We start from the raw sequence: 14,256 nt of genomic DNA, 5'->3' as shown, positions 1-14,256 counted from the left end.
AGCCTGTAGGCCTCATTCCTCCGTTTGGTAACCACCGTCTCAGTCAATGTGAGCTTGACATACAATATGGCTCTTGTTGTTTATAGACAATAACCTGATGAAGACCGTTTGAGGTTAGGGTAGGTGCAACCCGAGTGCTATTATTCTGCCAGAAATGTTTACTACTGCTATTAGCTGTTATTTATTATTTTTTTAGTAGTCAGCTGGTATCATCTGGTGCTGCTATTTTGGGCTTGCAGAGCTGAGATGATACTGTCTTTACTGTACCTGTGCCAGCAGCTGCTTCTGTTTCCCTGTGTTTAGATGCTGACCATCACTCTGAAGGTGCTGACTCTCCTCTGTGGATCCTCTCAGTCTTTAACACTGAACTTCCCCATGCATTGCAAAGGCAGAGGTCAGTAGAAAGCTCTCTTTTTGATTTTGAGTATTTGCTCATTTTCCTGCTTCTCTTGGAAAAATTAAGTCTCAACAAGCACATCATTTTTTTCTGTTGTTTTTCAGATTGTAATGGTCTAGAAAACAATTAAATAATTGCAGCGAAACACTATTTAATAAGAGGAAGGGGCTGAAGGCTGACTGTGTCTTCTTCCCTGTTATAATGTGTCCACCCCAAAATCCAGATGTCTTATATACGCTTTAAACTTTACACCTGAAATCTGTGTCGTTCCGCACCTTCAAACTGTACTGATAGCTGATGGAGGTAGTTTCCATTTACATTGGCAACATGGACACGTGCAACCTGACAAACTGGCCCACGACATTCTGTGTTGCTGTGGAAAGATGCAAGAGATCCATGCAGTCTTATGAAGTCCTGATGGTAAATACAATAGCAAGCTTTTAACTTATGTAACTTCTGGCCTGTGTTGATGTTTGAGTGTATCTGCATGTTTGTATGCCTGCCCATCTGTCTCTCTGAAACCCAGTGTGAGGAGTCGGGGGAATAATTACCTGCATAATCCATTCTAGACAATTAGATAATACTGATTAGTACAACAGGCTACATGGGCAAGGGTGGCGTTGGTAATGAGGCCTCCATCCAGTAGTGCAGTATATGTCTGTGTTTGTGTGAAAGAGAAAGCTGAAAGAGATTTTTCTTTAATGAAAGCAGATTGTAAAAAGAGCAGGAAAGAGGAAGAAAGGGAGACAAAAGTATGTGCAGAAAGCTTTTAGAGTCTCCAGAACGGAAAGGAGTCATCCTGTAGGAAGCACGAAGTTCCTCTCTAAATTTCATGGTAATCTACCCGTTGAACTGCAATGCTTCTTTTGAGCACGTGACTGTTGTCTCACAGCTTGAAGTCCTTGGGTTTGAATCTCAGACAGCTTGTGACTTTCTTTGTGAAGTTAGCATGTTCACTTCTTGTCTGTAAGGATGTCCTTGCATAGTCTGAAGACATGTGGGTCAGGTAAAATTGCTTGTACTGCAGGTGTGAAGGTGACCTGTTAAGGGGCTCCCTCAGTGTGTGCTGGGGTAGGCTGCAGCCCCGTGTGACCCTGAGCAGGACAAATGCTTTGGATGTGAGTAATTTGGATGGATCGATGTTTACAAGTGGAAATTTATAGGCCGATGGTGGTGCTGTTTTTGCAAAGTTTTTGCCAGCTGTTGGCTTCTGACTCCACACATGATTTCCATCATGTCATCAACCCTGTTGATGCTGCAAGGCTGATGTTATGTAGGATTCACAGAGGGAGACGACAGAGGCTCAAACACTGAGAATAATGATGGCCAGTGAGAGCTGCTGTTACTGCCCTCTGTGTTGTTTGTTTGCCTCAGTCTTTCAAATCTGTCTTAGAAACTTTTGCTAAAAAGTGATCACTACGTGGCTATTAGTGGAAATTGCAGGATAATGGTGCATTGAAATTTCCTTCGTTTTGAAAGATTCCCCTGCGTTAGTTGCTTTGCAGACGTCATCGTAAGGTGACATGAGTAAGAGCAAGTGGAACGGCATCACAAGCAGCAACATGTCTCTGGTGAGGCACATTACTTTTTTGTTTTGCTTTGGGACTGACTCACTGAAATTTTTGTCTGTGACAGGCTAAAGTTTAGCGTGACATTAGCTCAAGTAGAGAAGAGTCTTAAAGTTAGTGAACTGATTTGGAAACATGTTTTATACAGCAGTATATTTGTTAACATGAGCTAACATTAACCGCTATAAGCTGTAGGTCATACCAGACCAATGAAGGCAAAACCTCTGAGTGTATTTAATTGAATAAGGTTGTATTTCATTAGTTATGAATGCAAATTTTCTTTTGTAAGAGGATGAATGTGCCATTAGCTCTTTTAAATGTAGTCGTAGTAGTCTAGCTTTAAATTAAACAGAGGCTTATTTTTAGTTACAGAGCATATTAAATAGAGTCTAAATGCAGTAAAACACAAAACAAATGAACTCAGAGATGGAATATAGCAGAAAGACACCACAGTGAATGTAAATAACCAGTCAAATGTAGCCATTTTGCAAATCAATTAAAAACATACATTAATTTGTTCATTATTTGAAGTCTGAATGATGAAGCAGAACTATTAATTGACCAATATGATTTTTTTTATTATCTGTGTCATTTCTCCTCATATAATATTAATTACCTTACAAATATTTTTTAATCTGTTAACGAATTAACAGGTTATAATAAACCATTGGAGAAATCAACACGCGCCTCCTCCCACAAATGAATGTGTAGTTTTATGGAAATTGACTCTTAAATCCTGCTTGCTGGGTATGCTTACATCAGTGATCTCGTGCTGTTTGTGCAAGGCCTTCATCACTGTTGTCATCGCAACCTTGAGTTGATCCAGTACTGGATAAATACTTTCTTTTCCTCTAAATGCCCACTAATGTCCACTAAGACCTGCCCTTGTGTTCACCAGATGAACCAAAAATACTCATCCTCGCCCTTCTCCTCTAATACCCGTACACATTTTTACATACACAGTTTAAAATAGCACAATGGTTTCTTACCATCAGATCAGTGGAAAAATGCTAAATCAGTCACAGTGCAAATTCAAACACACTCTGTGAGGTTAACATAAGGCAGCATTAGGTTTCCCCAAAAGGATCTATAGTGTTTGGTAATAGACTGCATTGGATAATAGGATGTCTGTATGTGACCTTAATTGAAGCTTTGGGGCTGCCCTCTGGCTAACCCGCTTGTTATCAAATGCAGTTTCTGTCTTACTGGAAACCCTCCACGGATGCCAAGACTGACTGTGTCCGATTTTACAGTGTCGGATTAATGGCTGTTTGATCAAGTTCAAAGGCAGAGCTGCCCTGGATAAACTCATTATAAACAGCGCCAAAAGACGGCCGGGCCAGACTGTGCACTGTACATGGAAAGGCTTTAAATACCAGGTCTTAGTTGGTCCAGGTCCATTCTGGGCAGTCCTGTAAATAACATGTGCACTGGAGCCAGCAGTCAAAAGTAGGCAGGCAGACATTTTTATCTCGCTGTAGCGGGGATATTTGTGGGGTGTTACAGTGGTAATCCTCAAGATACTCGACTTATTGATTTTGATGACATCTTTGGCGGTAAGTGGACGTTGCTGTGGTGTTTCTGCACTGAAGTTTTGCCAGATTTCACTACTCTAGTGCGGCCCTTACTTTAAAAGTCATTACCTCAGAATTTCTATTGTAGACAGCACTTTCATGATGTGACGTTAGATTATTCCTTCCAAGAAGGACACATAGGTCCGAACTATTTGAATATGTATTTTGGCACATCAACTTCCGTAAGAGGAAAAACCAACACAACGAGAGACATACTGCTTATTTCAACATAAACAAATCTTTTAAAAGATCTTCATGACTCCACATTAGAAAATAAACAGTAACATAACGACCTATACCATGACCTATACCCCTGTGTCATTTTCAGTCAATCTAATCTAATATTCATTGACAGCCTTAGTGGCCTTACTTGGAGGAACTGCTCAGTTCTTCTCTTTGTTTCGCTGTTGCTGCGAAGAGAAATGAACCACTTCCTCTGGATTTTCCCCAAAAGCCCACCAACCAATGGATGGTTAGAATCGCAAATGTAAAAGCTGAACATGGTATGAGATGAATCTGGTATCACATCATGTAGCAATGCAGCAGCAGTAAAGGTGTTTAGACTTAATTATCTGTATCATGAATAAGCGTGGGCTGCACGGTGGCGCAGCAGGTAGTGCACGTGCCTCACAGCAAGAAGGTTTCTGTGTGAAGTTTGCATGTTCTTCCCGTGCATGCGTGGGTTCTCTCCGGGTACTCCGGCTTCCTCCCACAGACCAAAAACGCTCATTAGGTAAATGACTCTAAATTGTCCGTAGGTGTGAGTGTGAGTGTGAATGTTTGTTTGTCCTTGCATGTGGCCCTGCAATCGGCTGGCGACCGGTTCAGGGTGCACCCCGCCTCTCGCCCATCGTAGCTGGGATAGGCTCCAGCCCCCCGCAACCCCGAAAAGTATAGGCGGTATAGATAATGGATGGATGGATGAATAAGCGTACTGCATTTTGATATAGCTTGCTTCAGTATATTGGTAAGTATGTCGTATGTTTGGAGTATGTGTGTTTTAGATGGTGAAGAGTACTGTCGTGTGTTAAAGTGTGATTCTCATCAGCAGCCAAGACCTGAAAGTGTTGGATAAAACACCTTATAAATCTGTTCTTTTACATGTTTGCACAAATGTTTCTAATAACTGTGCTATCTGTGTCTAATTGTTACATTTTAATACGCAAACCGCTTCATGGTTTGTTTTAAAAGTCAAATAATCTACGCTGAAACCCGTGCAAACAAAACTCAGACAAAACTAGACAATTTATGCGACTCTGTTTTCTTTCTCCTGTCTTGCGCCGCTGATGTGTCATTTGCTGTCGGCTTGGACCGGACATCAACCGGATTAGCTGGGCGTGATGTTACTTGGTTGTTGCTCGTTGGATGAAGTTTCTCCAGCTTTGGAGTGGTTTAACATGGTGATGTATTTACACTCAACAAACATCTGGATGCAGTGCATCTCAGACCACTTCCTGAGGAGGTCTGAGCAGTCGGATCAGTGGCAATCATCGGTGTGTTTACACCTGGATTTATATGAGATTAAGCTTGACTGGCTCGCCGTCCAATCATCCAAGAAACATTTTAATGCAACGTGTAAACTGACTAATAAACTTATCACTCCGAGGAACTGTTAAGTGTGTATGTGCAAGTGTGTGTGTCTGCGCTTGTGCTGCGTAACAAGTGTGTCCACATACAGGAACTGTCATGAATTTGTGTATGAGTGTCGGAGCGTTTGTGTGTGTGAATCTCGATTCATATCAGTTTGAGCCGAAGTCTTTGTGCATGACTGATTGCTTTGTCTGTCTGACCACAACTGAAAAGGGATCCATCTCTCTCATTGCCGCTCTCACCTCCCTCCCTCTGCCTCTCTCTCTCTCCCTCTCTCTGTGTGACTGGGTGTCTCTGTCTACTCAGTTCCACCTTAAGAGGAGCTTTAGCAGCCTGTCGTGTTTGTGTTGAAGCCAACAGGCACAATATATTACAGTCTAGGGCTTGCTGCTGAAAAGCCCGCTGGATCCTCCACTGACCTGCTGTTCTTTCCTGCTTTCCTCTCGCGTTTTTTCCACATTTAGATTAAAAACAAAGCTCTCACTCTCTCTCTCTCTCTCTCTCTTCCCCCCTCCCTCCTCCTTCTTCTCCTCCTTCTTATCCCTCTTCTTTTCTGCGGCAGCAGTCAAAGCAGAGGCTTCAGTGTGTCAGAGAAAGGGTGAAGAGGAGGAAAAAGCAGAGAAGAAGACTGTTTGGACGGAGCTGAGTGTGTGTTTATGTTTGTATGTTTCGCCATTGGACGGCCGGGTGAAGGGGCACGAGGAGGAGAGGAGGAGGAGGAGGAGGAGGAGAAGAGGGGAGCCTGCCTGCATGAAATTCTCAGTGTCATGTCACTACGTGTGGACCTTGACTGATCACAGGTTGAAGGAAAGGGAGAGAGACACCAAGACGAAGACGAGGAGGTGGAGAGAGAGGGACACAAGGAGAAACTGAGACTTTGGGTTCACTGGGAAAAGAAGAGGAAGGAGGAGGACAAGGAGGTAAAGTGTGGAGCTCCTGTTCTATCATGACATTGTTGGATAAACGAACCGATGGACTGAGCGCTCCTCAGTTGTGTGTCAACAGGAATTCGACTTAAAAAACAGAGAGAGGGAGAGCCAGGAAGAAAAGAAGGAGAGACTCAGGAAGAGTAAAGACTGCTGTGTTCAAACCAGCTAAGGAGCAGGGACTGGACTTACTGAGTGTGTGAGAGAGAGAGAGAGAGAGTGTGTGTGCGTGTGCGTGTGTGTGTGTGTGTGTGTGTGTGTGTGTGTGTGTGTGTGTGTGTAACCGGTGGAGGGCAGAGGAGTGGAGGGCCAGGGGACTAACCTGGCCATCAAACGGACTGGCAGCCTCTCCTCTCCTGGGATCATGTACCCTCAGGGCAGGCATCCGGTAAGTACCTCCCCATGTCTCTTTCTCCTGTCTGTCTGACTCTTTTTCTGTCTCTCCATGTCTGTCTCTCAACTCCAATCTCTGTGCTGCTTATTTATGTCTCAGATTCGCCTTGTCACCTCTGTGTCCCTCTGTCCCTTTTTGCTCTCTCTCTCCACATGCCTCTCTGCTTCTCCTCTCCTGTGTCTTTCCTCCTTTTCCCTCCTCTTGGTCTCTCCTTATGTGTCTCTGCTCCTTAGTCTGTCCTCGAGTCTTTTCTCATATTTGTCTTTCTGTCCTGTTTAAGCTGGTCTCTCTTGTCCCTCTCTCTTGTTTAGTTATAAGGACTGTACTGTAACATGAGGAGCGAGACATGAGGGGAGGGGGGTGTCTGGGCTTAGAGATTCCCTGTTATGTATACACACACACACACACACACACACACACACACACACACACACACACACACACACACACACACACACACACACACACACACACACACACACCACCACCACCTCCCTCTCTGTCAGCTGCAACCAGGTGCCTTTGAGATCTCGTGGATCGTTGGCTGTGTAGGTGGCATATAACTGAATCTGCACTTGTCAGCTTGTGTGTGTACATTTGCGTGTGCACATCTATGTACATGTATGTATGCCCATTAGTGTTAAGTTGTCTCTAGGTGTGTGTATATGTGGCGACATGTGTGTGACAATAGATCTGTCTTTATTAACGTGTGTGTGTTTGTGCATGTGTGTAAATTGTTCAGTAAATCTGTCAGCTGTCCATTTGCTCATTTTTGTTGCTAAGCAAACACTTGTGCGTACACACACACACACACACACACACACACACACACACACACACACACACACACACACACACACACACACCATTAAATTGATACTTAAATTCCACTTAATTCATTTCCATTACTGCTAAGAAAGGTCATGAGTGCACAGGCACTTCCCCTTTAATACCTTCCTAAAGTCCCTCCTTCAGTTTCGCCCCTCATCAGCACTGAGAATTTGCTGTTAATTTACCTACTAGGTTAAAATAAAGGTTAAATATGTAAAGTGAAAAGCACAGGAGGATGAATGACAGCTTAGGCTCAGTCGGGCTTAGGCCATTCGTTTCACCGGGGCCCTGGTCCGGTTGCTATAATCAGATTTGGTTGTCAGTCTCTTTGTATCTGGTACAAATGGGTCAGTGGCCACTTTGCCTCACAGCCAGCCAGCCAGCCAGCCAGTCAGACAGCCAGCCAACCACTCAGTCCGCCAGCCAGCCAGCCAGCCAGCCAGCCAGCCAGCTAGCTATCACACAGAATTATGAATGACATTTTCACAAGAGGAAGGCATGAGGAATCAATTATATGTACAGAGAGAATGCTAATAAGCCAGCCGCTGGAATAGAAGGGAGAGAGAGATGCTGAGAGAAACAAGAGAGAAGTGAAAAACAAAGGGAGAAAATGAAAGATGTAAGAGCCAAGAAAGGGAAAAAAAGAGTGAGAAAGAATTCTTTAAAAAGGCACGGCCGGGGGTGGAAAGAGAAATGAAAATGAATGAGAGATGCAAAGGAAGAATCGAGTGTGAGCATTCCTCTGTTCTCTCCTTTAGAGGCGTATCAGAGAGCTTCCTGCTGCGATGCTCTGCGTTTGTGATAAAGTTCAATTCAAGATTGAGCCAACTCCAACCGATCGATAGCCTCCAGCTCTCTCCTTCTGTCTCTCCTCTGTTTTTCTCCCTCTCTGTCTTTTTTCTCTGTCCTTCCTCCTCTTCAGCCCTCCTTTGCCAGTGGAACTTTATTTCTGGTGTTGCTATGAAATGTGATCTGTGGAGAGGTGTGAGGGTGAAAAGAACAGTGTGTGTGTGTGTGTGTGTGTGTGTGTGTGTGTGTGTGTGGTTACAGACTGTGTACATTTACATAGACTTGTGTACATGTGTGTGTTTCTCCTCATAAATTCAGAATAGGGTTACATGTAAAAGTAGCTCACCCTGTTTTTCTCACAAGCACAGCTGGACTAGAACCGTTGTTGAATCTCTGCTTGCTGGTGCGTTCATGGAAGATCCAGTGTTTCGAAAATCAAAGCTGGCCGCTCGCATTGAAGAGCTGATTTATCTTGCCAGTAAACAAAATCAGAAGCCCAACCATAAGCACGCTTGGATGATACGAACATATGAGCTTTTCAGCAGTTGACTTTAAAACTTCAGGTGTCGGCTCATTCTTAATTGCACCAACAGTGACAGTTTTCGAAATAGTCTCCTCTTGCTGCTGCTCCGCCACAAGATGACAACCTTGGCATAAGAGTGAGTGTGATGAATTGTTCGCTCTCATAGAGTGTTAATTTGAAGTAAACAGTGTTTCTTCATGTTGATTATTGTTAGGGATGGAAATGACAATAAATATGATTTTGTTGATACCAATGCCGTTATCAACTCGGCTTATTGGTCCGATTCTTTATCAGTTCCCTCATTGATTCCCGATCAATCTTAATTGTGCTGGCTGTGGCCTGAGAGACAAAATGAGACAATATTTGTATAGCTTTAGTTTCATATAGGCCGCACTTGTGCGTCCGTCCTGGAATTTAAGCCCTTGTTGCATTGAAAGACGTTTCAGCACATTGCTGGTGTCTCCACCCTTACTGAAAATGGTTGATATTGAAATGGTTGTTATTGAAATGATCATTTCACAGACATTACTGCTGGCTCTCGTCTCATCTTTCTTTGTGAAATGAAACCTCTCTTTGGACTGTTTCTTCATCTCCTTGTTGCAAGTTTCCAGCAGCGTAGATGCAGGAGTTTGACGTCATTGCTTTGCAATGTGCAACTGTCAGAAAAACATCCCGGCATCAAGTAAAGGAACTGACAGATCAGACAATTTTGTACCAGTTCTTAACATTTCCAGTTCTTGATTCCCATCCTTCATTGTCATACCACAGTTGAGGTGACAGACTAATACAAATTATCTTAAAAGTGGCATCATTTGTGTGAAGACGGTCAGCAGTAATATAACATATATAGGCGTGATGCACCCTGCTGGTGTCAGTCATCATGGTCCACTTCCTGTCAGACAGGACACGCCGCTCCTCTCAACCCCTCTGTGTGTCCCTTTTTTGAAACGATAACGAAGGTGTCTTCAGCATGAATAGATAAAACGTATATCTGCAGCTTGAGCTGTGTTTTTTTTTTTATCTGAGAAGTCCGACTTTGTTCTTCTCGCTCTCCGGCAGGAAAAGGTTAAAACCGCGGGCTGATTTGCCAGGCGAGCAGAGCTGTAATTGGTTCCACTGGATTTTTGTGGCAAGTGTTATCAGAACTGTGTGATGTGTTTGTGTGCGCGTGGATATGTGTGAGGTGTGTTAATGTGTGTGTTTTTCTTTTTTGTTTAATGTGTGTATTTGTCGTGTGTGGGGTTTCTTTTTATTTGTCCGTGTCTCTTAAGTGCTTTGTGGGTCTCTCGTTTTTGTATTAACAGTGTGTGTGTTGCCTTGTTTGTTGACTTAAATGTGTGTGTCGGTGTGTGCATCTCTTGTGCGAGGTTTTGGTTTATGTGTGCCTTTGCTCTTAAGTTTTAAGTGTCTTTGTGTGTAAGTAAATGTATGTGTTGTTGTGTGTTTTGACGTGTGTGTTCGTATTTGTCCTTGTTCCTGTAAAAGTGCTTGTGTGTGTGTGTGTGTGTGTTCATCTCTTAAAGTGTGTATTTGAGTGTGTGTTAGGATCTGGGAGAAGGGGAAGGGAGAGTGATGGTGCTTTTGTGTGTGTGTGTGTGTGTGTGTGTGTGTGTGTGTGTGTGTGTGTGTGTGTGTGTGTGTGTGCACTGTGTGCCAACAACAATAACAATAAATAATGTTCCAGTCCGACCTCGACTGTTGCTGTGAATGTACAAGCCCTTGATTGGCTGCCACACCCCAGGGAGAGAGAGCGAGAGAGAGAGGATTTACTGTGTGTTTTCATGGTTAAGAAAGATATCCATGACTGCTCGGACTGATCAGAGGTAATGCACACGTTCTGTGAACACACATTCATATTTTACATCATTGTACACATATATGCATGGAGGTATAAACAAACTCGCCTCCTCTCAAACATGCGGGTTTCTGTTGTACTCTCAGCACGTTCACTTCCAGTCCAGGAAGGTTTGGCCGTTGTGTTTTTGTACACCTACAGCTGTCGCTCCGTGTGTTTGTGTGTATGTGCGTACACTACCAAATTTTTCTCAGAGCTAGGAGTTTTGATGGCTGTCTAGAGGATTAAGATCAGACAGAGTTTATTTAGCAAGCCTATGAAAGAGAAAGAGAGGCAAAGTTGGACTTGGCTCCAGTTTAGATGCTGAAGGTGTCGACTGTTTTCCCTCAGTTGCAACAGTGCTATATCAAATCAGATCTGCTCTGATAGTTATTCTTGCATCATGCACGAACGTAATTCAGTCACTTTCTGCTTGTGAAATAAAGCACCAGTTGAATTATTATCGTACATACGTGTGTGTACGCATGCGTGTGTGGACGTGGACGTGTATTACTCATGTTGTGGGGACATAAATCTGTTTACACAGTCACATTGTGGGGACTTGCCCTCCATAAGAGAACAGAACGCAAGTCCCCATAACGTAAGTCATTAAATTTTAGGGTGAAGTCTTGGGTTAAGGTTACGGTCAGCAAGCAGTGGTTATGGTTATGGTTATGGTTAGGTTAAGTCTCCAGGAAATGAATGTGAGTCTATTTAATGTCCCCAAAAGTGATGGAAACATCTCTCTCTCTCTCTCTCTCTCTCTCTCTCTCTCTCTTTCTCTCTGTGTGTGTACGTGCGTGCGTGCATGTTTGAGAGAGAGAGAGAAATGTTGAAGACGAAATTGGAACACAAGTGTGCCAGTGTGTGGTATGCGTGTGTGTGTGTGTGTGTGTGTGTGTGTGTGTGTGTGTGTGTGCGTGTGTGTGCGTGTGTGTGCGTGTGTGTGCGTGTGTGTGCGTGTGTGTGTGTGTGTGTGTGTGTGTGTGTGTGTGTGTGTGCATGACCAGGCCTTCCTTCTCTTTTGGCCATGGGCAGGGTAACACTTTACTTTTATGGCCATGTAAACAAACCAGTGCCAGATATATTGCCACAGAAATCACATATGGTCTATTAATGAGGGCAGAGCCATGGTAAGGGTGTTAGATAAGGTTGGATTTCAATGTGCATGAGATTGAATTTGTGAGTCAACTTTGTAGTTTCACTGGTAGGACATGCTTAACTACTCATTACTGCATGTTGAATTGTGTAAGTGCTTGCTACTTAGGGATGGAAATTGATGGGATTTCACTGATACCAGGGCCATTATCAGTTCTGCTTATCTTCCCGATTCTTTACAGATTCCCTCATTGATTCATGATCAATTTTAGTGGAGCTGGCTGTGGCATGAGAGCTACAACATGTCTGTCATCATCTACAGTAAAAATGGGTGAAGTGAGCGAATATTTGTACTGCATTCATTTTCATATAGGCTATTTTATTCAAAGAAAAAACCTGCCTGCATGGAGCTGATGTTATTTTAACCATAGGCTATTTACCCTCGGTAACAGACATGCTGTTTGGGTTGGGATGCAGCATCACTTGTGCATAGAGTGTCAAATACATGTCCTTCCTGGAATTTAAGCCCGTGTTGCATTGAGAGATGTTTTAACGTAATGCTGGTGTTTCCACATTTGCTTGAAATGATCATTTCACAGACATTACAGCTAGCGCTCTTCTCATCTTTCTTCGTGAAATGAACCCCCACTTTGGACTGTTAGACGTCACTGCTTTGCAATGCTCAAGTGTCAGAAAGACATGCCAGCATTGATAAAGGCCGCTGATAAACTCTGAGGCATGGGATTGTGGTGCATCAGACAATCACGAACCGGTTCTTTGCGGTTCCTGTTCTCGCATTCCCATCTCTATTGCTAATGTGTATAGGAAGAATTTTGGCTATGCAACTGTGCGCTGTTTGCTTTTGTGTACCCTGGACCTTTTTTTTTGGCATCTAGCTGTGTCAGCCAGTTTGTTTTTTCCCCAACAATTGTGGCTGTAATGAAAGCCATGTACGGTAAACAGCACAGCTTATTGCTGTCACCTCCCACAGATGGCATCCTCCCCTCCTTTCCTTTGTCCTCATCTTGTTTACATTTAATTTCATACAGCATTTCAGAGGCCGTGAAATGGCAAAAAGTCAAGTAACAACAATACAGCTGCAGCGAGACGATCCAGAGAACAAGCAAAAAGTCGTACAAGCAACCAACAACTTCATCATCAGCCATCCAGATTAAGTCTCCGCTCTGTTTTTTTTTTTTTTTTTTTTAAAAGGGCCATTTTTTGTCCTCAAATCCTGTGCTCTGTGTTCTTTTCTTTGTCATTAAAAGAAATGATCAGAGCGAGGCTTGGATGGAGTCCAGGGACTCTTCTGGCTTCCAATCTCCCTGATTTGTAATCCACCGCTGGCTTAGTGGCTGACTGGTGAGCTGCAGCATTAACTGTCTGGCTGTCTGAATGACTGAGTGACTTGCAGACAGGTTAACTAGTGGATTGACTGTCTGAATTTTGGTTTCCTGGCTGGTTAGTTGGCTGTATGGCTGACTAACTGAGCGCTGGCTTGTTAATTGACTGTCAGACTGACTGACTGACTGGCGAGTTGGCAGAATGAGTGAGTGGTAAAGATACACACAGCAGCACAACGAGAGGGGCACTAACTCTAATTGAGCCTCTTTTGTTGGGAAACCGGCAGCGTGGCTCTCTCCAACTTATCAAAACCTTTGAGTGGTCTGCGGAAATGCAGACAACACTGTCAGAAAGAAAGAGGCAAATGTGAGGGCGTCATAAAAAGATGGCTGACATGTAAGTTACATTTCCATTTTTCCCTGCAGCTCCTTTTCAGTCTTTCATCCACACAGTCCAAACCAATGAGCTGTTGCTTATGTTCACTGCTGCTTACTTCACACTCTCACACACACACACACACACACACACACACACACACACACACACACACACACACACACACACACACACACACACACACACACACACACGTACACAAGGGGCACTGACACTCCTCTGCCACACTTGGTATTTCTCATCTATTCATGTGCCTTTTTCCTAAATATTTCACCAGCCAATTATTATTTCATGCGCTATCTGAATGTGTCTCTGCTTGTCTCAGAGACACATGGGCAAAAAGAAGAACAAAGGGACTAAGAAGGAGATGTAAAGAACGAAAGGAGAGAAAACGGAGGGAGGAATGAGATGGAGCAGCAAGAGAAGAGGCACGAGAAAGAGAAACTGTTTTGTTTGTGGGTGTATTTGTTTGAATGAATGCATCCATGCATAGACATGCCTGCTTATACTGTACCGTGTGAATCCTCATGCGTTGGTAGGAACTGTGCCAGGGGCTAAACAGATAGATGGGGAAGACAAGCAGATAGATAGAATCATTTCTTTCCCAATCACTCCCAGACCTGCATCTGTTTCACAGTTGCCGTCCCGCTCATGTAGCCGCTGCCGGTGGTGGAAAAACAGGCAGCTGATTGAACAGAAGACTTCCATGTGACAGACAAACAGACAGGAGAGACTGAGAGAGAGGCAGACGGAACCAGACTGACCTAATATTCAGACAGAATGGGTGGAAAAAGCTGAAGTGTGACTGAGATTTGTGTAACAAATTTGGGACAACAAGAAGCAGGACACTGCTCAGGCACTTATGGCGTTCTCCAGTGTCTAGTATCTACTGTACCAGAAAACCTGGTGGCTGGTGGTGACTAATGCCTAGTCCACATGTACATGGGTGTTTTTTTTTTTTTGTAAAACTGCTATTTTCCTCCTTTGTTCTC

At 43.7% G+C, this 14,256-nt stretch overlaps 1 protein-coding gene across 3 annotated transcripts in view; it reads left to right on the top strand.

The window, feature by feature from the left end:
- Positions 1–5,503: 5,503 nt before the first annotated feature.
- The window catches only part of tle2b (TLE family member 2, transcriptional corepressor b), an 82,006-nt gene continuing 73,253 nt past the window's right edge, over positions 5,504–14,256 (top strand). Inside the window, exon 1 of one of the 3 annotated variants that reach the window (XM_070961549.1) lies at positions 5,504–6,443. In XM_070961549.1, coding sequence (XP_070817650.1) covers positions 6,420–6,443 — 24 coding nt within the window. In that variant the 5' untranslated portion in view covers positions 5,504–6,419. The remainder of the gene's footprint in view (positions 6,444–14,256) is intronic. The other 2 variants (XM_070961550.1, XM_070961551.1) reach the window with 2 other exon arrangements.

This window comes from Chaetodon trifascialis, chromosome 4 (genome assembly GCF_039877785.1).
Source record: "Chaetodon trifascialis isolate fChaTrf1 chromosome 4, fChaTrf1.hap1, whole genome shotgun sequence".
Taxonomy (NCBI): Eukaryota; Metazoa; Chordata; class Actinopteri; order Chaetodontiformes; family Chaetodontidae; genus Chaetodon; species Chaetodon trifascialis.
Note: the sequence above shows the minus strand (reverse complement) of the source record. Positions and strands in the feature narration are given on the sequence as shown.